Consider the following 27762-nt stretch of genomic DNA (forward strand, 5'->3'; position numbering starts at 1 on the left):
TCCCACATGCCATGGAGCGGCTAGGCCCATGAGCCATGGCCGCTGAACCTGCGCGCCTGGAGCCTGTGCTCTACAACGGGAGAGGCCGCAACAGTGAGAGGCCCGCGTACCGCAAAAAAAAAAAAAAAGAGTGTTCTTCCTGTTTTCCTCTAAGAGTTTTATAGTGTCCGGTCTTCCATTTAGGTCTTTAAGCCATTTTGAGTTTATTATTGTGTATGGTGTTAGGGAGTGTTATAATTTCATTCTTTCACATGTAGCTGTCCAGTTTTCCCAGCACCACTTATTTAAGAGACTGTCTTTTCTCCATTGTATATCCTTGCCTCCTTTGTCATAGATTAGCTGACCAGGTATTTGGATTTATCTCTGGGTTTTCTATCCGGTTCCATTGATCTGTATTTCTGTTTTTGTGCCAGTACAATATTGTCTTGATTACTGTAGCTTTGTAGTATAGTCTGAAGACAGGGAGTCTGGTTCCTCCAGCTCCGTTTTTTTCCCTCAGGATCGCTTTGGCTATTCAGGGTCTTTTGTGTCGCCATACAAATTTTAAGATTTTTTATTCTAGTTCTGTAAAAAAATGCCATTGCTAGTTTGCTAGGGATTGCATTGAATCTGTAGATTGCTTTGGGTAGTATAGTCATTTTCACAATATTGATTCTTCCAATCCAAGAACATGGTATATCTCTCCATCTGTTTGTGTCATCTTTGATTTCTTTCATCAGTATCTTATAGTTTTCTGAGTACAGGTATTTTACTTCCTTAGGTAGGTTCATTCCTAAGTATTTTATTCTTTTTGTTGCAATGGTGAATGGTATTGTTTCCTTACTTTCTCTTTCTGATACCTTGTTGTTAGCATATAGGAATGCAAGAGATTTCTGTGCATTAATTCTGCGTCCTGCAACTTTACCAAATCCATTGATTAGCTCTAGTAGTTTTCTCGTGACATCTTTAGGATTCTCTATGTATAGTACCATGGCATCTGCAAACAGTGACAATTTTACTTCTTCTTTTCCAATTTGTATTCCTTTTATTTCTTTTTCTTCTCTGATTGCTGTGGCTAGGACTTCCAAAACTATGTTGAATAATAGTGATGACAGTGGACATCCTTGTCTTGTCCCTGATCTTAGAGGAAATGCTTTCAGTTTTTCACCAATGAGAATGATGTTTGCTGTGGGTTTGTTGTATATGGCCTTTATTATGTTGAGGTAGGTTCCCTCTATGCCCACTTTCTGGGGAGTTCTTATCATAAATGGGTGATGCATTTTGTCAAAAGCTTTTTCTGCATCTTTTGAGATGGTCATATGGTTTTTCTTCAATTTGCTAATATGGTGTATCACATTGATTGATTTGCCTATATTGAAGAATCCTTGCATCCCTGGGATAATTCCCACTTGATCATGGTGTATGATCCTTTTAATGTGTTGTTGGATTCTGTTTGCTAGTATTTTCTTGAGGATTTTTGCATCTATATTCATCAGTGATATTGGTCTGTAATTTTCTCTTTTTGTAGTATCTTTGTCTGGTTTTGGTATCAGGGTGATAGTGGCCTTGTAGAATGAATTTGAGAGTGTTCCTTCCTCTGCAGTTTTTTGGAAGAGTTTGAGACAGATGGGTGTTAGCTCTTGTCTAAATGCTTTATAGAATTCACCTGTGAAGCCATCTGGTCCTGGGCTTTTGTTTGTTGTAAGATTTTAAATCACAGTTTCAATTTCATTACTTGGTCTGTTCATATTTTCTATCTCTTCCTGGTTCAGTCTTGGAAGGTTATACCTTTCTAAGAATTTCTTCCAGGTCATCCATTTTATTGGCATAGAGTTGCTTGTAGTAGTCTCTTAGGATGCTTTGTATTTCTGCGATGTCCATTGTAACTTCTCCTTTTTCATTTCTAATTTTATTGATTTGAGTCCTCTCCTTCTTTTTCTTGATGAGTCTGGCTAAAGGTTTATCAATTTTGTGTATCTTCTCAAAGAACCAGCTTTTAGTTTTATTGATCTTTGCTATTGTTTTCTTTGTCTCTATTTCATTTATTTCTGCTCTGATCTTTATGATTTCTTTCCTTCTACTAACTTTGGGTTTTGTTTGTTCTGCGTTCTCTAGTTCCTTTAGGTGTAAGGTTAGTTTGTTTATTTGAGATGTTTCTTGTTTCTTGAGGTAGGATTGTGTTGCTATAAACTTCCCTCTTAGAACTGATTTTTCTGCATCCCATAGGTTTTGGATCATTGTGTTTTTGTTGTCATTTATCTCTAGGTATTTTTTGATTTCCTCTTTGATTTCTTCAGTGATCCCTTGGTTATTTAGTAACGTATTATTTAGCCTCCATGTGTTTGTGTTCTTTATGTTTTTTTCCCTGTAATTGATTTTAATCTCATAACATTGTGGTCAGAAAAGATGCTTGATATGATTTCAATTTTCTTATGTTTACTGAGGCTTGATTTGTGATCCAAGATGTGATCTATCCTGGAGAATGTTCTTTGTGCACTTGAAAAGAAAGTGTAATCTGCTGTTTTTGGATGGAATGTCCTATAAATATCAATGAAATCTCTCTGGTCTGTTGTGTCATTTAAAGCTTCTGTTTCCTTATTAATTTTCTGTCTGGATGATGTGTCCATGTTGTGTCCATTGGTGTAAGTGAGGTGTTAAAGTCCCCCACTATTACTGTGTTATTGTCAATTTCCTCTTTTATAGCTCTTAGCATGGCCTTATGTATTGAGGTGCTTCTATGTTGGTGCATATATATTTATAATGATTATGTTTTCTTGGATGGATCACTTGATCATTATGTAGTGTCCTTCCTTGTCTCTTGTAACATTCTTTATTTTAAAGTCTGTTTTATCTGATATGAGTATTGTTTCTCCAGCTTTCTTTTGATTTCCATTTGCATGGAATATCTTTTTCTATCCCCTCACTTTCAGTCTGTATGTGTCCCTAGGTCTGAAGTGGGCCTCTTGTAGACAGCATATATATGGGTCTTGTTTTTGTGTCCATTCAGTGACCCTGTGTCTTTTGGTTGGAGCATTTAATCCATTCACATTTAAGGTAATTATTGATATGTATGTTCCTATTACCATTTTCTTAATTGTTTTGGGTTTATTTTTGTAGGTCTTTTTCTTCTCCCACTTAGAGAAGTTCCTTTAGCATTTGTTGTAGAGCTGGTTTGGTGGTGCTGAATTCTCTTAGCTTTTGCTTGTCTGTAAAGCTTTTGATATCTCTATTGAATCTGAATGTGATCCTTGCCAGGTAGATTAATCTTGGTTGTACGTTCTTCGCTTTCATCACTTTAAGTATATCATGCCACTCCCTTCTGGCTTGTAGTTTCTTCTGAGAAATCAGCTGTTAACCTTATGGGACTTCCCTTATATGTTATTTGTCCTTTTTCCCTTGTTGCTTTTAATAGTTTTTCTTTGTCTTTAATTTCTGTCAATTTGATTACTATGTGTCTCAGTGTGTTTCACTTGGGTTTATCCTGCCTGGGACTCTGTGCTTCCTGTACTTGGGTGGCTATTTCCTTTCCCATGTTTGGGAAGTTTTCAACTATAATCTCTTCAAATATTTTCTCAGGTCCTTCCTCTCTCTCTTCTCGTTCTGGGACCCCTGTAATGTGAATGTTGCATTTAATGTTGTCCCAGAGGTCTCTTAGGCTGTCTTTATTTCTTTTCATTCTTCTTTCTCTATTCTGTTCCGTGGCAGTGAATTCCACCATTCTGTCGTCCAGGTCACTTGTCTGTTCTTCTGTCTCAGTTATTCTGCTATTGATTCCTTTTAGTGTATTTTTCATTTCAGTTATTGTATTGTTCATCTCTGTTTGTTTGTTCTTTAATTCTTCTAGGTGTTTTTTGTTTAATTCTTCTAAGTCTTTGTTAAACATTTCTTGCATCTTCTCAATCTTTGCCTCCATTCTTTTTCCAAGGTTCTGGATCATCTTCACTATCATTATTCTGAATTCTTTTTTGGAAGGTTGCCTATCTCCACTTTGTTTAGTTGTTTTTCTTGAGTTTTATCTTGTTCCTTCATCTGGTGCATAGTCCTCTGCCTTTTCTTTTTTTTTTTTTTTTGCGGTACGTGGGCCTCTCACTGTTGTGGCCTCTCCCATTGCAGAGCACAGGCTCTGGACGCGCAGGCTCAGTGGCCACGGCTCTCGGGCCCAGCCGTTCCGCAGCATATGGGATCCTCCCAGACCGGGGCATGAACCCATGTACCTTGCATCGGCAGGTGGACTCTCAACCACTGCGCCACCAGGGAAGCCCTGCCTTTTCATTTTGTCTGTCTTTCTGTGAATGTGGTTTTCTTTCCACAGACTTCAGGATTGTAGTTCTTCTTGTTTCTGCTGTCTGTCCTCTGGTGGAGAGGCTATCTAAGAGGCTTGTGCAAACTTCCTGATGGGAGGGACTGGTGGTGGGTAGAGCTGGCTGTTGCTCTGGTGGGCAGAGCTCAGTAAAACTTTAATCCCCTTGTCTGCTGATGGTGGGGCTGAGTTCCCTCCCTGTTGGTTGTTTGGCCTGAGGTGACCCAGCACCTGAGCCTGCAGGCTCTTTGGTTGGGCTAATGGTGGACTCTGGGAGGGCTCACACCAAGGAGTACTTCCTAGAACTTCTGCTGCCATTGTCCTTGTCCCTGCAGTGAGCCACATCCCTCCCCCACCTCTGGAGGAGACCCTCCAACACTAGCAGGTGGGTCTGATTCAGTCTCCTATGGGGTCACTGCTTCTTTCCCCTGAGTCCTGATGTGCACACTTGTTTGTGTGTGCCCTTCAACAGTGCAGTCTCTGTTTCCTCCAGTCCTGTTGAAGTCCTGTAATCAAATCCCACTCGTCTTCAAAGTTGGATTCTCTAGGAATTCCTCCTCCCATTGCCATATCCCCAGGTTGGGAAGCCTGACGTGGGGCTCAGAACCTTCACTCCAGTGGGTGGACTTCTGTAGTGTAATTGTTCTCCAGTTTGTGAGTCACGCACCCAATGGTTATGGGATTTGATTTTATTTGATTGCGCCCCTCCTACTGTCTCATTGTGGCTTCTCCTTTGTCTTTGATGTGGGGTATCTTTTTTGGTGAGTTCCAGTGTCTTCCTGCTGATGATTGTTCAGCAGTTAATTGTGATTCCGGTGCTCTCACAAGAGGGAGTGAGTGCATGTCCTTCTACTCTGCCATCTTGAACCAATCTCAGTATATGTTATCTTAATTAACAGTGCCCCAAAGTTGGAAGGATGTCAGAGTGCTTGCTAGAGTCCAAGGAAATTATTTTCCCAAATTAAATTGTGAGTTTTCTTGGATCTAGATGTGTTTGTTAGTTTTATTTTTTTGGCATTAAACAGAAACAGAGTTTTTCATTCTAATCATGGCAAGTCACCAAAGAGTAAAATTGCCAAGGTGTGCAATGCCTCTTTACACCAGTAAGGAAGGTGATGTGCAGGGACAGAGGAGAGTGGTTAAGTACACAGGCTCTACAGATGGACTACTTTGTTTGCTCTGCCTCTTATTGGCTCTGTGACCGGGGCTAAGTTATTTAATAATCTCTCTGCTCCCATCCCTATAAAGTGAGGAATGATAGTAGCACCCGCCTTGTAAGGTTGTTGTGAATGGTAAATGAGATGATCGATGTACAGTATGTAGCTCAGTGCCTGACACCTAGAAAGCACTTGCAGAAACATAGCTATATTTTATTATTGTTGTCATTATTATAATATTATTTTTAAGACTCCAGTTGCACATTTTTACTCTTCTCTGGTTATATAGCTTTTTTATGTTAGAGTGGAGAGAAAAATTTGAGAACCTAGAAGCTTGAAATTTCTTACTAGCACTTTGAGTAGTTTAGGTAATTCTTTTACTATTTCTGTCTGGGACTCTTCTTTTTCCAACACCCCTGAGCCTTCCCCATTTCTATCCTTTACCTAGAGGAGGCAAGCTCTAGGTAAAGTGTGGTTTGTCCACTGTCCTGTTAGATGTACTGACACAACTTAATGTGCAGCAACTTGCAGAGATGGCATTGAGGCAGTTAATGTTTTATCTTATTTTTTCAGCTAATATGTCTAGTCTACAACATCAATAGCACGAACAATTTTATATAATCATAGTAGGATTTGTTTTGTTTTGAATTCCTTCATCTTTTCAGTAAACTGTGATGTCAGCCTGATGATAATTCTTTTTGTTCTAATCTCTAGTATTATAACTCAGTGGAAAATAGCTTGTTTGCTAAAAAAACATGCACGTTGGACCAACAAGATAAGGACTGAAATACAAGAAATTTTAGAGAAAATTCAGGATGCTGAACTTAGACGCAGTAAATTATTACAAGAGGTAAAGGAACTTAGTATTTACTCCCTATATTGCATGTCAGTAATTCTTCAATATTTCATTAAACCTTACCTTATTAAAAGGTATTTTGCTTTCTGCTGATTTCATGTTTAGAGTGAATTATGTAACTTCCTTGAGAAATGTAGACAATTGCTCTGTATTAACTATAGGAATTTAGCAAAGTAGCAGTTCTGTCCAGAATATGCTTTTGAAGCATGTAACTGAAACTTGAAGATAGTGTTTAGGGAAACTATCTAAAAATAAGGAGACTAAACATCATTTATTTAGCTCCTATATTCATCCTGTGCCTACCCTCCATCCCCTACTATTCCCATTCCCCATTTCCTCAAGTCATTTATAGCTATTGTTTGGTGAAGAAATTAATCTCTGGAGGGAAAAAAAGATCCTCCTCAGTGGTTACTGAGAAATAATATAACCTGAAATCAGAGCCAAGTCTCATGCACAGAAATATTAATTTACCTGGCTGTTTGAAAATTTAATGCTGACTGATACAAAACAAATGATAAATCCTCATTTATTTCCCCTAATTAGACCAGTTTTAGAGAAAATGAGGTCAATGAGTTTTTGGCACAGATCGAACAACTTACATTAGAATTAAAACAAGAGGAAGAGGAATTTGTTGCCAAAGAAAAAGAGTTAATTCAAGAGTTGAGCGAGTATGAGGTAAATTTTATTTTACTTCTAAGAATAATTTTAGATGGTGATATGCAGGGGAGGGTGTATTTCATGCTATTTTAATCAGTTAGAAGTAAAGTAAATCTTCTAGTATAAACAAGGCTACAATTAAATTATGAATCTTTCTTCTTTTTCTAAAAAAGAAATAGAACAACAAGAAATATGTTTTCAGTTAAAAAAAAAATCACACACTCCAAGTTTTGTGGAAGTGCTGGCAAAATCCATGGAGACAGGTAGAGTGTTGGATAAAACCATGAAGAGCTGGAACAGGAGAGGCTGGAGAGAGTAATGAAGGGTGAGGGAGACCAAGGAGGCCAATCTCAGAAGTCCTCCTTAAAGACAGGGCATGGCACTGACCTGGGAACTGCCAAGGGCTGACCTGAGGTAGAATAGAGCATGGATGATGGGGGAAGTGGAGAGAAAAGTCACTGCAAGGACCCAAGGGGCCCAGAGTGGCTAGGTCTCTGGAAACACAGCAGAAAACAAACCTTTTCAAGGTGATGGTGTTACCTTGATAGACAAGGCCATGTTTCTTGGAGACCACCATTGGAAGAGTAGCTGAGGAGAAAAGAGATGGTAGCAGAAGACTTCCTCAACTTGATTCAGTTTGAAGAGGGAAAAGAAGGCCTGACTACCCCAAAGAGAAGCTTTATTTGAAGGCAAGGGAGTAGGGAGTCCTTACACTTCAAAGTTTAGATCTTACCCTGGTCCAAGCCCACTCTTCCTCCCACCACACACACCCTGCCACATCCTGCAGAAACCCTCTGCAGATAACTGGTCCCAGAAAAAGCCAATTCTTTCTGATGTAAATAGCAAAAAAGAAGCAGATATGTCTTCCACACAAAAATACTATGAGAAAAACAAGTGAAGGGGCAATGAAACTTTCCATCAAATGAAGAGCACTCAGAAAAATGGTGCTGGAAATGGTGTTGAAAACTGTGACTCAACATCCCTCCATGAGTTCAGAAAAAAATAATTTCATAGAAGTGCCAAGGAAGATTAGCAATATGGAAATACAGGAACTCAGGGAAGAGACGTCAGAAAGGGATGGCCAGAAACAGGAAGAGGGGAAATGGGAACTGGCACAACTCAGGGAACAAACCAGGGAAAGAAAGCATTGCACAAACCTATACAAAATTAGAAGGAACAGAAGGAAGAAGCAAGGCGGAAAGCATTTCTCCATTGGTTGTAGCATGTGTGGGTACCCAGTATTTTTCTAGATGCTGAAAAACAGAAATTTTTAAAAAGGGGGAAAGAAACAGAAGCCTTATGAAGCTTACATTCTAGTGGGGTGGGGGAGATTGAAAATAACAAGATAAACAGTAGAACATGTAATATATTCAGTGGTGATGAATGCTCTAGAGAAAATAAAACAGGGAAGTGGGATAGGGTGAGTGTGTGTGATGCGGTCTGTGTGCCATTTTAAACAGGGAATCAGGGAAGGGTATAGCCCCAAAGGCTATGAGGAAGTGTGATGTGCAGATATCTGGCGAAGGTGGCTGCAAGCAGAGGACATGCTGAGCATGCAGGTTCTGACACAGGACTGTCCTATTTGCGGACTGACAAGGAGGCAGTGTGGCTGCAGCAGAGATGGGGGAGAGTGCTGGAGGTTCTAGGGACTCATCTTCCAGAAGCAGATGCTGACATGGAATTAGGAGTGCAAAGGTTTATTAGGGTGTAATGCCTATGAAAGGACTGGGCAGGGACCATTATGTAAACTGCAAACTCTCTGGGGAACTCCAGAGCAAGGATCATCCATTAGAAGAGGCCTGCCTTGGGCAGAAATGGCTATACCCTTGTACCATCTCTTCGCTCACACAGTTAGTTGGAAGCCACCCCTCAAAGAACATGGTCTTGGCTAGATAGCCAAGGCCACTCTGAAGGAGCCAACCACACTGGAGGCTGTCAGCTAACCACACTCCTTGCCACAGGACAGTGAATTCTTCCTTGAGGGTAGATCTAAAAGGGGCATCCCCAGGCTTGCCACACCTTGTGAGAACTTTGTCTTTCACTCTGCATGGGCTGGGAAGCCAGTAGTAGGTTCTGAGTGAAGATTATTTATTCTGAAATAATCTGATTTTCATTTAAATAGGATCACTCTAGCTGCTATGTTGAGCAGAATTTAGGAAAGCACTGGTGGATGCAGGAAGACCAATTAGCAAGCTAGAGCAATACACCAGGTGGTTCAAGTAGCTTGAACCAGAATGATAACTGAGGAGGTGGTTGGAAGTAGTCAGCATCTCAGACGTTTTTTGAAATAGAGCTGACGGAGGTTACCAGTCGTACTTAATGGTAAACGAATGAAGGCAATCCTCTTAGAGTCAGGAATAAGACAAGGACACCATTTAACATTGCATTCAAGCTTATACAATGAAATTAGGCAAAGTAAGTAAATTAGAAGTATAAGGCTGCAGATGAGAAAATTTCTGCAGACAGTCTGCTTGCCAGGCTGTGTGCTCCCTGCAGGACTCTGTCCACCTCTGCCTCATTTACACAAAGTCATAGACAGATGGCAGCCTGTGCGCCATTATTATAAATCCCTTTTCCCCTTGAAAATCATCATCAGCAACCCTGGGCACATTGGAATCCCATTTCTGCCTTTAGTTCAGTGGCATGAGGAGCCCAAATTGGAGAGGAACCACCCTCAGATTTTGGTTTATGGAACCATTATTGTACCCTTGATAGAATCATTCTTCTCACCAGTAGTAAGATCTCTGGACTGACAGAGCCAAATTCACAGGGAGGGGGAGCAAAATCATTAGGTTTAATAGTGAGAAGGCCCACTGCATTCCCAAGGAAAAGAGCCCTGAATATTAGTCACTGGTTCAGAATGTAAACTTCCAAATCTTGAGAGGTGTTTTCTTCTAGGCGGTGCTGTGACTAATTCTTCTGTAGACTTGGCTCCGATACCCAGGGGCCTCCACTACAATGTTCCTGTCAGAGCTTGCAAAGCCTTCTGCATCACTCTGATCTAGCACTGACACATTGATCACGGTTGGATCTGCTGGGTCCTTCAGCCCTGTGTCTGGCAAGGTTCAGTCAGAGAAACAGAGCTACCAGGAAAGGGGTTTATTAGAGGATTTGACCTTCTGCCATTGTGGGAGCTCCTTATGTAGTCTAGTGAGTCTTTTAGCTTTATATCTGGAGCCGGGGCCCAAAGGCAGCAGGGTAGGCAGTTCGGAAGGAAAGATGGACAGGAAGTGGAGAAAGCAAGGTCAAACTGGAAGTCGCAGGATGAGTGGAACTCATGAGCTTGGACTGGTACCTGCATTGACCACTCTCCTTTCCAAGGCTTCAACGCCCCAAAATTGCAGCAGAAGCCGGAGCCTTTCGTCACTGGGCTACGTATGCACGTGGCTCAGGACTCAGGGAAGCTGAGGGGAGATTTGAATGATCTGAAGAAGCTGTGGGCCTGACAGGTCACCCAACTCCAAGAAGCTGAGCCAGCAAACACCACCTTGCCTGAGCTGCAGCAGCAGCTGATACCCAAACCCTCACTCCTAGCATAAAGAAGAGCGTGGTTTCTTGTCAGGGTGCTGCTGGCAGCTTCAGCCTTGTGCAGGCAATGGGAATGAATTAATGCATTCACATGCCTCCTTATCCCCCCAGGCCATTCTTTTTTTACAGAATATAGTATAGATATGCGTTTCTTAATACTGCAGTCTGGAGAATTTACTCCTGATTCTGCATAGTAATATTTTTATATTACGATGTTTTATGTATGTTTTTGTCTTTCTGTATTATTCATAAGGATTCTAATGGTAATTTGGAATGGGACAGCATATCACTGTATTAATTAGGGTGCGAGCAAGGTGCTCTATCAAAGAGATGCCAGAATGCGGTGAACATAAGCAAGATGTGTACTAAAGGGTTAACAATCCTCTACCTTTACTAGGAAATCGACCTTGGCTTAACTTTCTGGCTCTTCCCCTCGTAGCCTGATAAAGGTGGATTATCAGTTGTATTATCAGGCAACATTGCTTATATAGAACAACCCTTTATTAGTATGCTGCATCTTGACCAGGAGAATAACTAGCGGGAAACCAGAGCATTGGGTTTTCCTGGATTTGGTGCCTCTTTTAAATGGGCATGTCCCTTGTATAGACCTAGAAGGTATGCCCAAGAGATGTTGGTTCCAATTTAAACATGGGGCTTCTAGGCCAGGGAGTCCTTCACATCTACCCCTGTGGATCTCCTTCTCTTGCACTAACTTACCACTTTGGTGGGGTCAATGGAAACTAGCCTCTGGTAGGCTATGTTGTGAGGGCATCTCCCACTGGGGAAGCATGTCTGGCATTGCTCTGCGGGTCCTCAGGGTTTCCTTTAAATTATGTGTGTATGCAACTTAGATAAAAATAAAAAAAGTTTTTAAGAGTAAACTGGGTCAATTATGGCCAGTTTAAATCTTTGAGTCTGAGTATCTATTTAAGACAGATACTCAGATACTTCTGACATGGTCATTACAGAAGAGAGGTATTTATTTCTCTTTCCCGGTATAGGCTGAAGGGAAGGGGTGGCGGGCTGGAAGGGTAGCTCTGCCACCCTCGGCATGAGACTAACATCTGTGGGTCCAAGTGGCAGCTTCCATTCTCATCCTCTTCCAGCCAGGGGAAGGAGGAAGGACCCAGGGGGCATATACCCCTTCCTGTTGAGGGGCAGGACCCAGAAATGGCACACTCCACTTCCGCTCACAAACTCATTGGTCACACCCACCTGCAAGGGAAGCTGAGAACTCACTCTAGTTGGCAGCCATATGCTCAGCTAAAACTCAAAGAGTCCTGATATCGAAGGGCAGGAGAGTGGATAGTAAATGTCAGTTGGCTGTCTTTGCCTTAGTCGCTATTTTAAATCCACCCTGACTTTCTAAGAGAGATTCAACCATATTCCACTTGAAACTAAATAAAACCTGAGTTTGAATAAATACGCAGGCATTTTCATGTTTTACTTTCGGCACTTTTAACCCATTTATTGTAGTATCATATCCATTTATTTCTACCCCCTTCCCTTTCTTACTAACATCCACATTTCTTAGAGCTGGTATATACTTTGTTTTTCTGCCTGGTTTTGTTTTGTTCTTTTTCATAAAATATGATCAATCAAGAGAAAGTTTCTCAAATATGTTTTTGAGGTACACATTAGGTAGCAGTAATAGAACCATAGCAGTACAGCTATAGAACTGAAAGGATCTTTGGAGAGCCCAGTGAATTTAATCTCCTAACAGTATAGATTGCCAGAGAGTCAGTGAGTCAGCCAACAAATATTTATTAAATATCTAGTATGTGCCAGATACCTTTCTATGCACCTTAGGATAAGAGGAGTCCAGGACAGACAGAACTTTCCTCGCCAAAGAACTTACCTTCTACTCTAGAATACTGTGTGAATTCTCCAAAATCATACTCACAATCAGCTTTACTGTCTTTAAAGCAAAGATTCGCTGAGGAAACACAAATTAACAAAGAAAAGGAAAGTGAACTAGTCGAGTGTCTTCCACAGCTTCAGGTGGCAGAAGAAGAATACATGGACAAAAACAGACAGTTTGAAAATCTCATTGATACTCTTACAGGTACATATGAAGCACTTAGTAATTGAACTCAAGCCCAGGTAAGGATTTCACTGTTGTCTGCTAACACAAAGTGGATCATTCGTCACAAGCCAGTGGTGAAATTCTCCCAACTTCTCCCATGACCTTTAACTCTCTGTTCTCTAGTTTTTGCCTCTTCTATTAATTTCCTCTTCTCTGCACCACAATCTTACTGTTAACTCTTGTCAAATTCCTCCTTTTCTCTTTTAAAACTGTTTAAAATTAAGAATTAGTAGCAACTGTATTATATGGTTTCTCTCTGTACTTGCTAAAGGTAGAACCAACTCCTTTATCTCCTGCCATGTGGAAAATTTTTTGTTTCTTAACATGAATTTACAGCTTGACTTTAATCATTTTCTAGCTATGACTTTAATCATTTATAAGGTATGTACTCCTTACACTTTTTTCACTAATCTGCCCCTAAGGCAGAGATAGATAAGAGCTTGTCTCAGATCTGGGGGCTTCATAGAGAAGATGAAATGTGTCTGAAAGTATGCATATTTTGCATTTTATTACATGGCACACCATGTGTGTGTTTAATATAGAAGATAATTATTTTCTCCACAAAAATTGGATGTGGTCAGCTAACCCTGAACCCCAAATTTCACAGATCCAGAACCATCCCTAGAGTCTTGTTTTGAATTTGGGGAGTAAAGGATCATTATCCAAGGATTTAGGTTATTAAGAAGGACAACTTCTAGAACTTCTATCTTCTAGATGATGGAAGGAGTGCCATTGGAATCAGGCCAGGACCAAAATTACAGAAAATTTGCACATTTTTTACTGGAATGGGAGTAAAAAATGTGCATTGTGTTGGGACTGACCAGCTGGCAAAGATGAATATGGGGATAGGAATTAAAGCAGTGTGTCAAAACAGGGTAGTCATGTGGAAACCCAATATGGTCAAGTGTGAAATAAACAGATATTCAAAGTGAATAGTGGTAATTTTCAAGGAAGGTGGATTTTTAAGAATATAAGAATATTATAAGAAAAAGTACCTGGGTCTGGTTCCCATTCCTCAGTTGATTTTCCACTTTTGCCACATTTTCATTTAGTCAACTCAGTTAGGTTTTCTTGTTTTTTTACCACTTTTACCAAGACTTGCATCATATATGTACTCCGTTCCCAATTTTCTACTCCCCCACCCTTCCTTCATCCCTTCTTGCACTGGCTGGAGGATATAAGAAACACAATGAGTATAAAAATAGGCAATATATTGCAGTATATTGCAAGAACTGATTCTCTTAAGTCAAAGAAAAGGGATAAAATACTGAAGAAAGTAGAGAAAAGAGAGGAAGGCAGGAGAAAAGAAGGAAAGGGGACATAAGAGCAATGTGCTTCAGAGAGTAGGAAAGTATACTTCACCTGCCAGGAGTGAGACTTATAGAGGGTAGAATATAAAGGCTCAGTACACATAAAGAATAATGTTGTGACTTGTGATTAAATATGATGGATAAAACACATGCATCTATCTTTGCTCCCTAATAAAACTTCATAAAATATGTGCAAAAGATTTATTTAAAGATATAAACCCACAAGTACAAAGAGACTGGCAGAGAAGACATCAACAGATAATAACTAACAGCAAATTGTTGGAAGGTGTAATTGGATAGAGGTATTAGCAGAAAAAGAAGTTTAACTAGTAAGTGCTCACGGAGAAGCATAGCATGAGGACAAGAAGTTCTCTCCTCAGGACCAGGGAAGTCTTGGACATTGGAGGACAAGGATACTGTGAAGCCTGAGATGAGTCATGGGGCTGAAGATTTGCTGGAAGTCTTTATAGCAAGCAGTTAGACCCCCAGGTCAAATGTCCTCTTCTGTGCCACTGACTGACTATTCCTCCACAATGCCAGCAGAGAAATTGGGCAAGAGGGTTCTAAACTTCAGGATATCAGATATGGCTGAGCGCAGAAAACAGGTGCTGTTCTGAGACCCCCTTCCACTGCTCAGCTTGATGAAGGCTGCCAGCCAGTTGTGTTATAACTCTTCTGTGATCCCTTCCCCACCCTGAAGATGGTTGGATTCTTCCCCAAGGACACTGAACAGTTTCAAAGAGCTCCACAGAATCTAACATTAGAGAGCCCCCCAACAAAATGGGTGATCACTTCCTGATCACTGTACAGTGAAGTCCACCCAGGAACCAAACCTTTTAGTCCCTCACCCTTAAGTAGGATTAGATAGTCAAAGATCACCAGACATCTCAGGAAAAACTCCAGCATGAATGACATAAACTAAAGCAGATAGAAAAACAGAACTTGGTGGAAACATAAACACAAATAACATAAGAATACTTTTAAAGATAAATTCTCAGTATATATTCTCTGTATATTATTATATATAATACATATATATTCTCTGTATATTGCTCAGAATATATGTTCTCTCTAGTATAGAGAATATATCTTAAAGTATATTCTTAGAGAAATAAGATATTGCATTTATGAAAAAGAACAAGATGCTTAAAAGAAAGAACAAAGAACAAAAAAGAGCTCTTAAAAATAAAAAATATAGCAACTAAAATTTTAGAATTCAATAGGATTATAAGAAAAGTTAAGGAAATCTCTCCAAAAATAGAACAAAAAATAAGGAGATAACAGGATAAAATGGTAAGGAAATTATAAAACTGTTCTGAGGTGTCAAATATCTGACTAACAGGAAGGCCAGAAAAAGAGGCCAGAAAAAAAGTGGGAAGTATAAAGTTATCAATGAAATATTACAAACATATTTCTCAGAACTGGAGAATATGAACTTCCTATTTTAAAGGGCCTGTCAATCCCCAGTACAATATATGAAAGAAAAGACATTAAGCTACATCACTGTTGGATTTCAGGAGAAAAAAAAAAAGAAGATCCTAAAAGCTTCTAGAGAGAAAAAGCAGATCTCACACAAGTCTGAGAATGGTCTCAGACTTCTTTACATCAATATCATAATAGAATTTAGAAGACATCGCCTCAAAATTTTGAGAGAAAATAATTTCCAACATTAGATACCCATCCAAACTACCAGTCAAGTATAGATTTAGAATAGAGATATATTTAGATATACAAGATCTCATTTACTCTGTCTCAGGAAGCTACATAAAATTTGCTTCAATAAACAGAGGAAATAAATCAAGAGAAGAAAAAAGGTATGAGATTCAGAAAGTAGGAGGTCCAACATGAGAGAGATGCAGAGGGAAGTCCCAGGAGGTCACCTTTGCGGCAGGACTAAAGAAAAATGTACAGAAGGTAGTGGGAGAGGGTAGAGAAAGGGAACTGATGGATTACGTAACGTGTTTGACCACGTGGGAAGTAATGTTCAGAAAGATTTTACAATTCTGTTATAGATTTTGATATGAATTAATGACATGTACATGGAAAACTAAGCAATTCTTTTAAAAAGTGAGGTAATTTTTACCTCCAGGAAAAACAAGAAACTATATAAGAAAGGAAGTGTAATCATACTACACTGTCTCATCAGTGAATAATATTTACATTGTCATAATGATCCAAACAGTTAAAATTCATTTAAACAAAATCCACAACTTCACGAGGAGGTTGAGGGAGGGAACATGGAGCTGCGGGTGTGGGCGGGAGGTGTAGGGATGGGGGTAAGTGGGCTGTGTCCTCTACTATGTTAGGAAGCGAGCAGAAGAAGTTAAGAAAGAAAAAAGTTTCTTAAAGAAAAAATTTTAAGAAAAAGATTTTTAAGAAAATGTAAGAGGAAAAAGTTAAAATGAGTTTAAAATGGTTGATTCTGAGGAGTCAAACACAGGGGTGGATGCAGCATTGGGGAGTGCCTGACTTCCAGTGTTTGTTATAAGCCTTATCATAGTGTATGGCTTCTAAAACCAGGCATATGTCTTGTTTTGATTATTGTCTTTTAATCAAAGAACATTGTAGGTGGTTATTTTTTCCTCTCTCTCTTTTTTATAGCACAAAAGCAGGAGCAGAATTTACTGAATTATGACATTTCTCAATTGTCAAGAGACTTTTTAACATACCTTAACAAGACGGTAAAGAGTCAATGTATTCATTCTTTTTTCTTTTATTAGAATATTGGTATATACAGACAGTGATACTTACCTAGCACATTAGAGTTTTCAAGAAATTCACATTTTTTAAACTCTAGCACATTAGAGTTTTCAAGAAATTCACATTTTTTAAACTTACTCTGTTAATATCAATGTTTTGAAATTTTTAGTCACAACATACACATATGTATATAGATATATACATATACACACATATATATACGTGTGTGTGTGTTTGTATGTAGAGAGAGAGCAACTTCAGAAGCAATGAACATGTAACCTGGGACTTCCCCAGTGGTCCAGTGGTTAAGAATCCACCTTCCAATGCCAGGGGCACAGGTTCGATCCCTGGTCAGGGAATAAGATCCCAAGTGCCGTGCCACGTGGCCGAAATTTCAAAAAACAAGACAAAACAAAAAACTGGAAAATCACTGGGGAGGATTCAGTTTCCTTATTTAAAAGGTAGAGATCAGAGTATGCTTCTTAAGGTTCTTTTCAGATCTGTTATTCTGGTAAATTCCTATGAAGACAAGGATAAGTGGGCCAAAGTTGTGGGTGTGGAGGGGGTGAATGAGATGGGAGCAGGTGAATAGATGCTTACTACCTTTTCAAATTTTATAATCAATACTTAATGATAAACATATGTATGTGGAGTTGGTTAATTAAAAATAAAATGTATTCTTTGAGAGTCACTGATCTCAAAAGTAACTTTCAGTGCATTATGGAAATAGAAACATATGAAGGGGAAAATTACAAGTAAGTATACTATATATATAATTCTATATTCTTTATAAGATGCTGCTAGGGATGATTATACAATGTACAAAGATTATGTGGTTTATAGCAGTATAATAATAGAAAACTGCTTAGAGAATTCAGTAAACTGTAGAGAACTCTGAAAAATCCATAAAGTAATATTCTTCTTCTTTTGAGAAATATTAAGTCCTCACTGAAAGAGCCTCAATAAATTCCACTCCCTGCTTCCCCACTTTTGCCAGGTAATTGTTCATATGTCAAAGTATATTCTATGTTGTGAAATTGTCTCAACAACTTAACTTTGGCTCTTAACTTGGGATCCATAGACTCGTTTCCCAGAGTCCATTCGCTTTGGAGTTTATATAAAGTTTTTCAAGGGAAGGTGTCCATAACCTCTGCTGATGGTCAAGGAGTTACAGTTGACCCTTTAACAACATAGGTTTGAATTCTGTGGGTCCATTTATATGCAGATTTTTTTCAGTGAATGAGTACTACAGTACTACGGCGGTCTGTGGTTGGTTCAATCAGCGGATGTGAAACTGGGGATACAGAGGACCAACTGTAAAGTTACACGCAGATTTTTGAGTGGAGGGGGTTTGTGCCCCTCACGCCTGCATTGTTCAAGGGTCAGTTGTAATTAGAACCCCTCTCTGAATGTGGTCCAGGCGAACTAATACACTGGGGCCCTGCTAGTTGAACTCTATGCAATAACTGTGGGTTTTATGTTTGAGCAGAATAAAGTGAAGCAAGAATTAAAACAATTAAGAGATCACGAAAGCCATAAAATCAAAGCTCATTTTGAAGTTCTAAAGCACTTAGAAAATGAAATCTATGTACATGACCTAAAAACAGATGATTTGCTTCTGGCAAATAAAAGATTAAAAGAGGTAAGTTCAAGTGCACTTCACTTTGCACAATGGTCTTGGTTGATTGTCTACACCTGCACTAGTTACAAGAGAAGAGAGAATAACTCTTAAAACTTTTTAAGTGAAACTTAAAGTACACACAGAAAAGTGCCCAAATCATAAGTGCACAGCTTAATGAATACACTGGGTAACCAACACTTAGATCAAGAAACAAAGCATCAACAGAATCCAGATATCTTCCATTGTGCCTTCCTGTCACTAACCTCCTAACAAGGGTAATGCTATACTGACTTCTAATACCATAGGCGAGTTTTGCCTGTTTTTGAACATTGTATGTATGAAATGATACAATATGCACTCTGTGGCCAACATTATGTTTTTGAGGTTCATTCTTATTACTGAGTGAAGGTATGATTCATTCATTCCTTAGTTCTGTATTGTATTGTATTGTATGTATGTACTGTATTCCATTGTATAACTAATACTACAGTTTATTTATACAGCCTACTGTTGATGGGGGTTTAGAGAGTTTCTAATTTGGACTATTACAAAGAGTGTTGCTATGAACATTCTACTACCTGTTTTTTAGTGAATAAAATTACATATTTCTTTTGGGTAAATATCTCAAGTGTAATTCTCGAGCCATAGGGAGGCATATGGTCCACTTTAGTGCTCAGTGCCAGTCTCCCAAAGACGTTGCGCTCACTGCCACTGCCAGCACTAGTGTATGAGAGCACAGTTGTTCCTCATTCTCTATGAAACTCGGCCTTTGTCAATTTAATCATTCTGGAGGGTGTATAGAGGTGTCCCTTGGTGGTTTTAATTTGCATTTTCCTGATGATTAATGAAGCATCTATTCATAGGTTGTTGGCCACTTGGATGCCCTCTTTGTGAAGTACCTGTCCAGATCTTGTGCCTATTTAAAAAGTTAGGCTGTCTGTTTCATATTGATTGCAGCTTTTTTTTAAAGCAAAGGAATTTGTTCATCCAACCCCTAAAGTTAAGGTCTCAATCTCAAATGATTAAATTTTACTTATTTATACTTGAGTTACTTATTTGAATCTGTCACTCACTGGTAACCCTGTGTGACTTCGGGCAGATCACTTGTGAGCTTCATTTTTCTCCCCTTAAAATGGGAATAACTCCTAAATTCATAGTGTGAAGGTGACTTCTTTGTAAACTGAAAGTGCAAAAGGAATGCAATTTAAAAAATATTTTTTTCTGGTAAACCTTATTGACCTCAAAGATCAGGATCTGTATCAATGTATTTCAAGAGTTTTGCACAATGCCGCACATGTAAAAGGAATTCAGTCCCATTTGATGCTCACAATAACCTGGATAATGTATGTGGATATTACATTATGTCCCTTTTATAGATTAGGAAACTGAGTCTCTTTGGGGTTTTTTTTGAATTTTTAATAACTGGAAAAATGAAAACAGTCCTACAGTGGTAAGACTCTAAGTAAGGGGATAATCTCTTTACCTCTTTGAGCAATATTTTTTTCCATTGGTTAAATGGCAACAATTTTCCCACTAATATCATGTGTTTTTTGGTAGAATTAAAATGGCATAAGAGGTACTAATGTACTTTGAAAAGGTAGATGTGCTCTGCAGAGCCCAGGTACCATCAGCAAGAACCTGCACACATCTGACACATCTTCATTCTAGCCCTTGAAACAACCTTGTAAGAAATTTCATCCACCTGTGAAATATTCCACCAGGCTGTCTTCTATCAAGATGATGTAGATTATTTATTAATCTAACTGGAATTTTCATTGCTGTTTTGGCAATGGGTGAGCAAATGGATGACTGACTATGTTAAAGACTGATTCTAAAAGTTCTGTTTTTGGATTCAAGGTCCACCTACTAGTCCCTGGATGACCCTATTCGTTTATCTTATTCACTTACCACTCTGTTTTAATGATCGCATCCCTTCATTCGACAAACATTTTAAGCATCAGTGAGTCCCAAACTCTAGGGAAGGCACAGTGAATACAAATATGAGTAAGACATGGTCCCAAGCCCTTAGAAAGCTCGCAGTCTAACTGGGGAGATGGGTATCAAATGGAATTACAATTTGGTTGTTAAGTGTAACAGTCTACACAGGGTGCATATACAGAGTCACCCAGAGCAAGAGCACCTAATCACACCACGGGAGGAGCTCCAGGGAAAAGTCTGACAGGGTGTCATTAGCATAGAGGTAGGCTTTACACCTGGGAGATGGTGAAACTCCTCAGGGATAGTGAATGAGAACAGTGAGGTGTGAACAGAGTTCTGGAGAAAGACAGCTCTTAAAGAGTCAACAGAAGAGGAGACCAAAAAGGGGGACTAAGAGAGGAAAGTTGGAGAGTTACGAGAGGCCTGCTGAGCTAGGCAAGTCTACGAATAGTGATCCATGTTCAAAGAGAGCGAGAATGATGACTTGGACTTGGCGTAAGGTGACTTGCACTTTGGTTTACTACAAAACCTTCCAGCAAGCCATGCAAAGACTGCCACAAGATCAAGGCTGCATGAGAGACCCTCTGAAACATGCTTATAAACACAGTCCTCTGGAACAGTTCCATGTCTACTTCTCCAACGGTACCAGACACTATTTCTAAGATTTTTATCAGTAGTTTCTAGTATTTGACTAATTCTCGCTTGAAACTGGGCCAGTGCCAACATTATATCCCAAAGCCCATACTTTCAGAGTTCCCAGAGACTTTAGAGGTCCTGAGCATTGGGTGGTCAGAACAGAAAGCCATGACTTTAACACTCAAACCACTGCTACCACTGCCACCCAATGCAATGAAACATCCAACTAGAGTGAGCAATTCCATAGGCTCTCCTGACTTGATCTCTGTGAGGTCTTATGAACGCCTCCAGTGAGGCATCAGTGCTGCCTTGTAACGTACTGAACACACATTTTGCAAAAAAAAAATCATTTTTTTTTCCTGTGAAGACAGTGTGTTTAGGCAGAATACCTTTTAATTCGTTTTTGTGGCAAATTCAGAATACCATGTTTACTTGGCTGTTGAAATGCTTACTAGGAAGTAATGTCCTTTACCTCCCTCACCAGAATGTAAGCTTAACAAGGGCTATGTTCACCACTGTTACCCTTGTACCTAGAATGGTAGGTCACACAGAGGAGGAATCAATAAATGTTTGCTAAGTGACTGCATGGATAATTAACTAAATGGCTTAAAGCAAACACATGCCTTTAATTTCCAGTATATTGCATACATAAAGAACAGCACAGAGCAACACAGAAAGGGAGCAGAAGACCTCATGTGCACCTCAGGTGACCTGTCGTCTCAGCTGACAGCTCTTCAGAGTAAGTAATGTGTCATGAATGACCTTTACATATAAAAAATAAAGTTTTGTTTAAATCAGTTTTACTGGTTTGCATATAATAAAATGCACCCATCTTAAGTTCAATGTGTTTTGACAAATGTACGTACCACTAGAACGACTAGTACCACAAGAAAGATATAGAACATTTTCATCATTGAAAAACGTCCCTTGTGTTCCTTTGTGGTTGATTTCCCACCCTACCTCCAGTCCCTAGAAACCATTGAGGTGCCTTCTGTCCCTAAGGATTAGATATAAATGGAATGATAGAGCATGCACTCTTTTGTACCTGGCTCCTTTCACTCAGCAAAGTGTTTTTTAAGATCCATCCATGTTGTTGCATATATCATCATTGGCTCTTTTTTACAGCTGTATAGTAGTGTTCCATTAAATGGATATACCATATTTTGTTTATCCATTCTCTAGATGAAGGACATTTGGATTGTTTCCAGTTTGGGGTTGCTATTTGTTTATAAGTGTTTTTGAGAATATTTGTTTTCATTTCTCTTGGGTATATACAAAGTAGGGGAATCGCTGGGTTACACCGTTAGTGTAACAGGTTTAACTTTATAAGAAATGGCCAGTTTGCCAAAGTACTTGTACAAATTTATCATCCCACTATCAATGGGATACTCCACATCCTCACCAACAATTAAAATTGTCAAAACACTTAAAATTGTTAACATTTTAGCCATTTACTAGGCATGTAATGATATTTCCTCTTTTTTTTTTTTTTTTTTGTGATACGCGGGCCTCTCACTGCTGTGGCCTCTCCCGTTGCGGAGCACAGGCTCCGGACGCGCAGGCTCAGCGGCCATGGCTCACGGGCCCAGCCGCGCCGCGGCATGTGGGATCCTCCTGGACCGGGGCACGAACCCATATCCCCTGCATCGGCAGGCAGACCCTCAACCACTGCGCCACCAGGGAAGCCCCATGATATTTCCTCTTGACTAAGGTTGTTAAGTATCTTTTCATATGCTTTTTGGCCACTTATATATCATTTTTTGTGAAGTGTCGTGAACAAATTATCTATTACAGCATGACGTTACAAATTACTTTGCTCACAAATAGTCAATTTGGTTAGAACTTAGTGGAGGCAACTCCTGTCTGTTCTACATGACATCGGTTGGGGCCACTTGATGGCTGGGGGGTAATTCAGCAGCTGGGGACTGGAATCATCTGAAGACCCACTCACTCACAATTCTGGTGTCGATGCTGGCTCTCAGATGAATTCAGGGGAGACTGTTAACCAGAACACCTCCATGTGGCCACTCCATGCATGTAGCTGCTTGGCCTGCTGTGTTCCAAAAGTTAGCATCCCAAGAAAACAAAGTGGAAGTTCATGGCATTGTTGTGACTTGACCTTGGTAGTCAGAGTACCACTTCCACAATGTCCTAATGGTTGAGGCAGTCACCAGGCAAAAGGGGAGGGGACAGAGACATCACTACTAATGGGAAGAGTGTCAGCATCATGTTGGGGGAAGAGCATTTGAGATGAAATATATCGTGGAGCCATCTCTGGAAAATACAATCTGCCACATGTCTGTCCAAATCTTTTGCGTATTGCTTTGTGTTCTTTGTGTTTCTTATTGAGTTAAAATCGTTATATAGTCTGGAAATGAGTCCTTTTTCAGTCTGAGGCTTGACTTTTCATTTTCTTAATGGTGTCTTAGAAAAGAAGTTAAAAATTTTCTTTTGAACAAAGACTGCTTTATCTAGTTTGTCTTTTAGGGTTAGTATTTTCTGTGTCCTGTCTAATACATTTTTTTTCAACTTTTTATTAAGAAAAATTTAAAACTTACTGAAAAGTAGCGCATAGAATAATGAATCACATGTGCTCATGTCTAATACATTTTTGCCTAAGCCAAGTTCTCAAAGATTTTTTCCTACGTTATCTCTGAGTTTTTAGTTTAGCTTTTATGTCTAGATCCCTGATTCATTTCAAGTTAACTTTTTCATATGATATGAGGTAAGGGTTGAAATGTCATGGTTTTCTCTTATGCATATTCAATTGTGCCAGCACAATTTTTGAAAAGACTCTCCTTTTAGCACTGTATTACTCAAACGATGTTTTTAAAAAATCAGTTTTATGAGTCTGTTCCTTTATTCTAAATATGTAACTGTACACCAGTGTCACACTGTCCTGGTTACTGTAGCTTCATATTCAGTCTGGAAATCATGTAATGCAAGTTCTCCACATTTGTGCTTCTCTGTTAGAATTATTTTGGCTATTTTAGATCTTTTGATTTCCATATAAGTTTTAGAATCAGCTTATTAATCTATACGCACCACACACACATACCCCTGCTGGGATCTTAATTGGGTTTGTGTTGAATCTGTAAATCAATTTGGGGAGAATTGACATCTTAACAAAATGAAGATTTCCAATCCAAGAACACAGTATATATCTCCATTTATTTAGAACTTCTTTAATTTTTCTCAGCAAGATTTTACAGCTCTTCGTATTGTTTTAGAGGTCCTCAAGACAGTCCCCATTCTTGGTGATTAGCTGGAAGGATTCACAGGACTCAGAAGTTGTTATACTTTATAGTTATTGTCTATTACAGTGAAGGGTACTGAGTAAAATCAGCAAAGGGCAAAAGGGCTTGGAGGAAACCAGGTGCAAGCTTGCAGGCATCCTCTCCCAGTGGAGTTGCAAAGATGCACTTAATTCCCCCAGCAATGACGTGTGACACATGCAAAGTGGTGCTAGGCAGGGGAGCTCACAGGGGCTTGGATGTCCAGGGTATTTATTGGAGGGGGTCAGTCACATAGACATGCAGTGCCTGTGTGAATGACCTCAGTGACTCAAGCAGCTACCGAGATGCTCAGGTGGTATTTCTCCTTTACGACGTTAGTATGGGAAATTGCATTGATTGATTTTGGAACGTCAAACCAATCTTCCACTCCAGGGATAAAACCCACTTGTTCAAAACCTAGTATTGTTTTCATATATTGCTGGATTTGATTTGCTAATCTTTGAGCAGATTTCTCTATCTGTGTGAGACTGCCTTGCTCTGCTCACACCCCCAGCAGAGAGCCCAGTGGTCATAGCGCTCACATTTCTCCCCCTTCTTTCAGGTGTCACAGTTCTGTACTGCGCACTCTCCAGTATCTGAAAACTGGATATTGAAACAAATATACTTGTTTTATACATTTAGTCCCATTTTCACCTTGTTTAAAGTGGGAGGGCAAGTGTTGTTCTGACATTTTGGAAGTAGGAATTTTTATTTTTTTAATTAATTAATTAATTAATTTTTTTTTTGCGGTACGCGGGCCTCTCACTGTTGTGGCCTCTCCTGTTGCGGAGCAACAGGCTCCGGACGCGCAGGCTCAGCGGCCATGGCTCACGGGCCCAGCCGCTCCGCGGCATGTGGGTTCTTCCCGAACCGGGGCACGAACCCGTGTCCCCTGCATCGGCAGGCGGACTCTCAACCACTGCGCCACCAGGGAAGCCCTGGAAGTAGGAATTTTTAGATAAAAATAATTTTTGAAAAACGAATAGTGTTACTTGAATAAAAATGTTCAAATTATTTCACTAACTTTTGCATTTTAAAAATCTTTAATTTAGCACAATATTCGGATTTGTGGACTGAATTTTGGACTACACTTAAGGTGAGCTTTTTTGTGTTGCCTCCATAAGTATCATACTTCTAAGATATTCACCTACCTAATAAGTGTGTGTGTAAGGAAAGAGGTCAGGATTTGTGGGGAGTGACAGAGCTGGTGTGATCATCATATCCTAAAATGTATCCTTTGTGCTGTTAGAAAACAAATTTCAACTGAGTAAAATTTAAAGATCTTATTGGCTTTATTCAACACTTCATGAATCAGGCATCATTCAAGCTAGCAGACAGGAAGGAGCCCTGAGGAGCTGTACAAATGAAAGATTTTATAGTCAGAAGGGATCAGGAACAAGGAAGTTATTCCAGGCAAAAAAGGCAGGTTGGCTGTTGCAAGGTCACTTTCATCTCAGGGATGGCAGGGGTCTACTAGGCAAATTACCTGACTAGTACTGATCAGGTAGATTCCTGATTGACTGGTTTAAGATTCCATTTCTGAGAGAACTGAAACTGTAATTAAGTCTCGCAGTTTGGTGACATGGGGTTTAGAGTAAGTGACTCCATTTTGGGTCTGTTGTCTTATTTTTAAGAGTACCAAATATCACTATGAAATCTTAATCCTTTGGGAAGCTGTCTTCCCACTCTACCACTTCAGTTAAAGTGGGAATGGGGGAATTACAATTTTTTTTTTCAAGCACAAACTGAACACAGATCATTTTAGGACAAAGTTGTCAATTCTGAACTCCATCTCTCCTCCATGTTTTACCAGCCATTCACCATCTCCAACCCTCCCCCCTTTAGAGGGAGGTAGGCTGTAGTTCAAATCCTGGTTCTGCTACTTTCTAAGTATTTAAAGTTTACATGTGATCCTTGTTTAACCCTTAAAACAGTGGCTAAGGGAAGTGTTAGTAGTGCCTTTTTTAGATGAAGCTACAGAGGCTCAGAGAGTTTAAGTGACTTGCCGAAGACCAAACAGTTGATGAACTTATGGGGATTTAAAGCTCAGATCCAGCCTGATTCCAAAGTTCTTAAGCTTTAAGCCATGCTGAATCTCCTCTGCAATTCTGTGCTGCTCTTAAGATGGGCTGGCTTTTTTATACCACCACCACTACCCTACCCAGTTAAAATTTGGAGTTCAGTGAGTACTCTGTTAAATCTTCTCATTTGCTAATCCACTTTTCTGAGATCCTTTACAGAACCTTGTGAATTTGCTGTCTACAGACACTTATTTTACATGACTAGTACCAATTTTGCCTATGTATTTTTGTCTTGTGCATGACTCACTTATACAAAATATGTTTTTATTTATTTTGTTGCAATTTATATTCACATACCCCCAAATGCTACTTTTTAAAGGAATTGGTAGAGAGTGGTAATGAGACCTTGCAAGAAATAAAAAATCTGATAGGGAAGCTGCATGAAAGAGATGAAAAAATTGAGCAAATCAGTATTTGGCTTCAAGAGGAACTTGAAGAGATGCGTTTTCTTATGGAACAGGAATCGCAGACAGACCTTCTCAGTAAGTAACACCTCAAGAGCTTTGGGTAACAAAGACCTTTCTGCTATTCTACTGTAGCTGGTGACATCTAAAATAGCAAAAAAAAAAAAAAAAAGAGAATGCCTATCAAAAATTTAGTTATCCCCAGTAATCCATTCTCAGTAATGTCACATATGTTCAATGAATGTTGATTCTCATTTGTGGGGTTGAATATGGTAATGCAGCAGTGTTGGGCAAGTCTCCCTTCCATCTGAGTGAATCTCCTAAATAACTGAATCTCAACTTCTTTCTGATTTTTTATTTTTTATTTATTTTTTATTTTATTTTATTTTTTTTGCACTACGTGGGCCTCTCACTGTTGTGGCCTCTCCCATTGCAGAGCATAGGCTCAGCGAGCCGGCTCCGCGGCATGTGGGATCTTCCCGGACCGGGGCACGAACCCATGTCCCCTGCATCGGCAGGCAGACTCTCAACCACTGCGCCACCAGGGAAGCCCTTTCTGATTTTTTAAAACATTTTCCTCCCAAAATCTTTTTAAACTCTTTTACATACTTCCTTGTCTTCTTAAACAGAAGATATTGAACATCATTTTCCCTTTTCTTCCTGAGCTGAGTTTAGCATTAAAAACAGCAGCAGCATTAAAGACAGCAATAGTTGCTGTTTTCTAGTGATGCCTTCTGGGGCTTCTGAGATGATAACACATCCTATGCAACACGATTGACTCATGAGCAAGCAACCCGGGCTCTCCAGAGGAATATCATCCTCAATCCCTACTCTAGTGTCATGTTAGACACAAGGGCTACAGAACTCCTTCCAGATCAGGGCTGCAGCTAGAAGTGAAGGTGAATCCTCGCACAGTACAGCCCAGAGGTCCCAGGGCTGGAATCCCTTGGGAAGGTGGGATGGTGGAGGTAGAAGGGGCTGGTGAGAAGGAAGGAGAATAGAGCGTAGGGGAGAGATGAAGTGGTGAAATGAAAATAATGTCATCTGGCAAGTGTACAGATCTGTTAGAGGTTATTAAGGTTTAAAAGCATCATCATTAGATAAGCAATATTAAAGGTGAGTTGTAGAAAATTTACAAATAAGATGAAATAAAAGTAAAATGAAAGTGGTACAACTAAAAACATCTCAATATTTGGTAAAAAGCAATATTCTGAGGGTATTGCTTGACAAAAGA

The 27762-nt window shown here is 39.5% G+C and overlaps 1 protein-coding gene across 1 annotated transcript in view; it reads left to right on the top strand.

Moving 5' to 3' along the window:
- CCDC175 (coiled-coil domain containing 175) overlaps nucleotides 1–27762 on the top strand; it is a gene marked incomplete at both ends in the record, with an annotated part of 75147 nt that overhangs the window by 42980 nt on the left and 4405 nt on the right. Inside the window, 8 exons of the mRNA XM_082649364.1 lie at nucleotides 6151–6286; nucleotides 6836–6967; nucleotides 12404–12542; nucleotides 16475–16554; nucleotides 18063–18215; nucleotides 21405–21507; nucleotides 25096–25139; nucleotides 26444–26606. Coding sequence (XP_082505490.1) covers nucleotides 6151–6286; nucleotides 6836–6967; nucleotides 12404–12542; nucleotides 16475–16554; nucleotides 18063–18215; nucleotides 21405–21507; nucleotides 25096–25139; nucleotides 26444–26606 — 950 coding nt within the window. The remainder of the gene's footprint in view (nucleotides 1–6150; nucleotides 6287–6835; nucleotides 6968–12403; nucleotides 12543–16474; nucleotides 16555–18062; nucleotides 18216–21404; nucleotides 21508–25095; nucleotides 25140–26443; nucleotides 26607–27762) is intronic.

This window comes from Grampus griseus (assembly GCF_964374135.1).
Source record: "Grampus griseus genome assembly, chromosome: 2".
NCBI lineage: Eukaryota > Metazoa > Chordata > Mammalia > Artiodactyla > Delphinidae > Grampus > Grampus griseus.